The sequence below is a fragment of the Benincasa hispida genome, chromosome 5 (genome assembly GCF_027475165.1).
Source record: "Benincasa hispida cultivar pf3 chromosome 5, pf3_genome.v1.1, whole genome shotgun sequence".
In the NCBI taxonomy this organism is placed as follows: Eukaryota; Viridiplantae; Streptophyta; class Magnoliopsida; order Cucurbitales; family Cucurbitaceae; genus Benincasa; species Benincasa hispida.
In genome coordinates, this window is record NC_143482.1 from 4,996,182 (window position 1) to 4,999,624 (window position 3,443).

The 3,443-nt window shown below is 30.9% G+C and overlaps 1 protein-coding gene across 1 annotated transcript; it reads left to right on the plus strand.

Annotated features, from left to right (window-relative positions):
* The first annotated feature begins 828 nt into the window (after positions 1-828).
* LOC120078756 (LOB domain-containing protein 14-like) lies at positions 829-2,226 on the plus strand. The gene is made up of 2 exons (XM_039033064.2): positions 829-1,149; positions 1,609-2,226. The coding sequence occupies exons 1-2, from the start codon at positions 871-873 to the stop codon at positions 2,065-2,067; spliced, it is 738 nt and encodes a 245-aa protein (XP_038888992.2). The 5' UTR covers positions 829-870; the 3' UTR covers positions 2,068-2,226.
* The last annotated feature ends 1,217 nt before the right edge of the window (positions 2,227-3,443 follow it).

Consider the following 3,443-nt stretch of genomic DNA (forward strand, 5'->3'; position numbering starts at 1 on the left):
ATTTATCTTGTTTCCTTTCAATGTTCTAATCATATTTTTCACATTTATTAAAGAAATATTTGAATTCCTAGTTAAATTCTAAAACTAATTTTTTTTTCTTTTAGAAAACTATTCTTTTTAGTTTTCAAATTTTGGTTATTTTTTTAAATGTTAGTAAAAAGTGGATAACAAGACGGAGAAACTTGTGAGTGGGAGTAGTGTTTATATAAACTTATTTTTCAAAAATTGAAAACCAAATATTTCCTCGAGGCCCAAACGACCTTCAAACACGACACTCATGGATCAATTAGACAAAAAAAGTTGAGTTTATGTACTTGGACAGAAAAAAAAGTTTGAATCTATCTCATCTCAGCATGAAAGAAACAATTCATATATCTTTTAAAATTGTGAGATCTCCTCATCTTTCTCACGTAGAATCCTTAATAACTTGAACGTTGATTTTAAAAAATTCTTTAAAGAGAACAAGAATAGTAGGAAGAAGAGGGTTCTTTTAATTTATTAATCTTTAATTAAAGAAAAAAAAATCCAATCATATAAGAGAAAGTATATAAAAAAAAAAGAGTTTAATCTCTATCTACAATGACAACAGCTGATCATCTTTTGTCGTATGGAGATCATATATTAAAGAGAACCCATCTGAGATTAAAAAACAAATACAAAAATTAGAGGGATATGAAAAGAGAGACCTTTCACAATAAAATACTCAAAAATGTTGTCCATTTAGGGAACCTAAACCAATTTCTCATAATTTTTAATTCCTTCACCCTTTCTTCCTTCTAGTGTTTATAAACTCCCATCATAATAATATCCCTTAACTCCAAAAGAAAACTTATTAATTCCCCCAAAAAAGAAAAGAAAAGAAAAGAAACAATGACGGGCTCTGGTTCTCCTTGTGGAGCTTGTAAATTCTTGAGAAGAAAATGTGTTAGAGGATGTGTTTTTGCACCATATTTTTGCCATGAACAAGGAGCTACTCATTTTGCTGCCATTCATAAAGTGTTTGGAGCTAGTAATGTTTCTAAGCTTCTTGCTCGTCTTCCTATTAGTGAAAGATGTGAGGCAGCTGTTACTATTTCTTATGAAGCTCAAGCTAGGCTTCAAGATCCTATCTATGGCTGTGTTTCTCATATCTTTGCTCTCCAACAACAGGTCATTCTTCTTAAATTCCTTATTTTTTGTGTTTTTTGTTTCTTTTTTAATAACGGGTCGAGCAAAAGATTCAAACTTTTTTACTTCTTATTAGGGTTTTACTGATGTTTTTAACTCAATCCCTTGATGACGGTTTTGCTTTTAGTTTTCTACTTCCTCGATCGGAATTTCTTTGTTATGTTTTTTTTTTTTTTTTCATTTTAAAAAATGCATTTGAATTGTTAGTCAAATTCTAAAAACAATGATGGATTTTGGTTTTCGAACTTAGGAGTGAAGTGTGTTTATTATAAGGTAAATTTTTCAGAAGTCTAATGTTTATCAAATAAGTCTAAAAAAAAGTTACGTTTTAATGTTGGTTATTAGTTATTGAAACCCTAATGTATCGCTAAGTGTTTAAATTTATAAGATTGAATTTCACTGTAATTAATTAGCTTAAGCTTTTGTTATTTGTTTTTTTAGGTTGTGAGTCTTCAAGCACAACTTGCTTCTCTGAAGGAACAAGCAGCGGAAAGTATTATGAATGCGTCCGGTAATGGGGGCGGAGTGAATGAGAAGATTAATAGTAGAAAGGTTCCTTCTCATCCCCAAGATCTCCATAGCTGGTTTCAATCGGAGCAACCGAACATAACGCTCGAGTTCAATCCGACTCCGATACCGAATAATAATAATAATTCTGCATCAAATTACCCTAATTATTATGATGAGAATTATCACATTATGGTCAATTCACACTCCAATGGGAACTATGAGCATCACATGGCTAAAATGGAAGAAAGTGGATCATATGGAAGCTTTGAAGAAACCTCAGGCTATTCCATGTACACTCTTGATCAATTGCATTCAAATGTTCAACAATGGAGCTTCAATGAGTCTGCTGATGATTTACAATCAGTTGCTTTTGGCAATAGACATTGGTGAGAAAGAGAGGGAAAAAAAAAAAAAAAAAAAAAAAAAGAGTTCCAATTGAAAAATTCATAGTTTGGAAATTATTAATGGAAGTTCCTCTCTATTTCTTTTAGTTTTTCTTTGTCAACAAAAATCATCAATTTTGATATGTTATTTTTTAATGGAATCGAATCATCGACTCTTTCTCATATATAGTTACGTTTTTAATTGACCCCGAAATATCGTTTATATAATGGAAACATGCAATGCAATTTCATTGACTTGAAAATAAAAAATATTTTCGAAACAAAAATGGTCATTGTCAATCAAATTCAGGAAATTAGATTTTTCTTGTCCTCTTTTATCATGAGCTAAAATGTATAGTAATTTTTAGGGTTTTGAAGAGATTGGCTAAGAATTGAAAATTATGCATTCTATTTAAGGAAAATAGTAGATCAAATTATAGGCCCATAGGTGAAACATATTACTTTTCTATGACACTTGAATAACAAGCTACTATTACTAATGTAGATCCCAAGACAATTTACAAAATTCTGTCTTTTCACTTTTTTTTTTTTAATTTTTTTTTATTTTTAAAGTCTATTGGTTGAGATTTAATTCTCTCTCCATATGCTGGGACAAAACCTAATTTTCTCCTTTCATCAGTCAAATGTTTGGCACAAAGAAATAAATTGCAAAGTTGCAATAAAAATTAAAATATATATATTTTTTATATTAAAAAAATCTGCTTTTCTTTCTAAGCATAAAGCTCTATTTTTTTCTCTCTTTTTAGCTCTTGGCTTTGCCTTTTTGTGTGTGTATATATATAGTTTCCCTTTAGTTATTTATTATATTTGCTGATGCGTGAATCCGATTGAGTAAGTACGGTTTCTAAGTTTCTCTCTCGATTCATGGATTGAGTGTACTTGCAAGGCAAGATCTCACATGTCACCGTTTGGATGGTATTGAGTCGAATGTCTTATGATGCCTAAGTCAGTATGTGATTGGAGTAATGTAGAAAATTTGATAGTATTGGTTGTATCGTTAGAATTCAATGGTATTGTGTTGTCTCTTTAACGAGGAACAAATCTCTCTATTTATACACTTTTGTCAATTGGAATTACGATAAGGGTCTCAACTCCTTCAAGCTACCAAGTGGTAAGTTCAAGATCACTTCCATTTTGAGCAATTGCCTGCGCTCCAACCATCACTCAATATTTAAGAGCTTTTTAAGGCTATTTTTGGACTATTGAGCTTGTTTGGGCCAAGGCTAGTGACACATGGGCTAGCTCTTGGGACCACCCCCACTCCACACAAATTAATTAGATTAATCATCTAAAAATATGTATACTAATGAATGCCCTTTACGGTAAATGGTTGAATGTGATGTCGTGTAAATATTTTTAAAA

Coding starts and splice junctions, on each gene's coding strand:
- LOC120078756 (XM_039033064.2), top strand. CDS start 871: ATGACGGGCTCTGGTTCTCCTTGTGGAGCTTGTAAATTCTTGAGAAGA. Junction 1,150..1,608: donor TCTTTGCTCTCCAACAACAG/GTCATTCTTCTT, acceptor TTGTTTTTTTAG/GTTGTGAGTCTTCAAGCACA.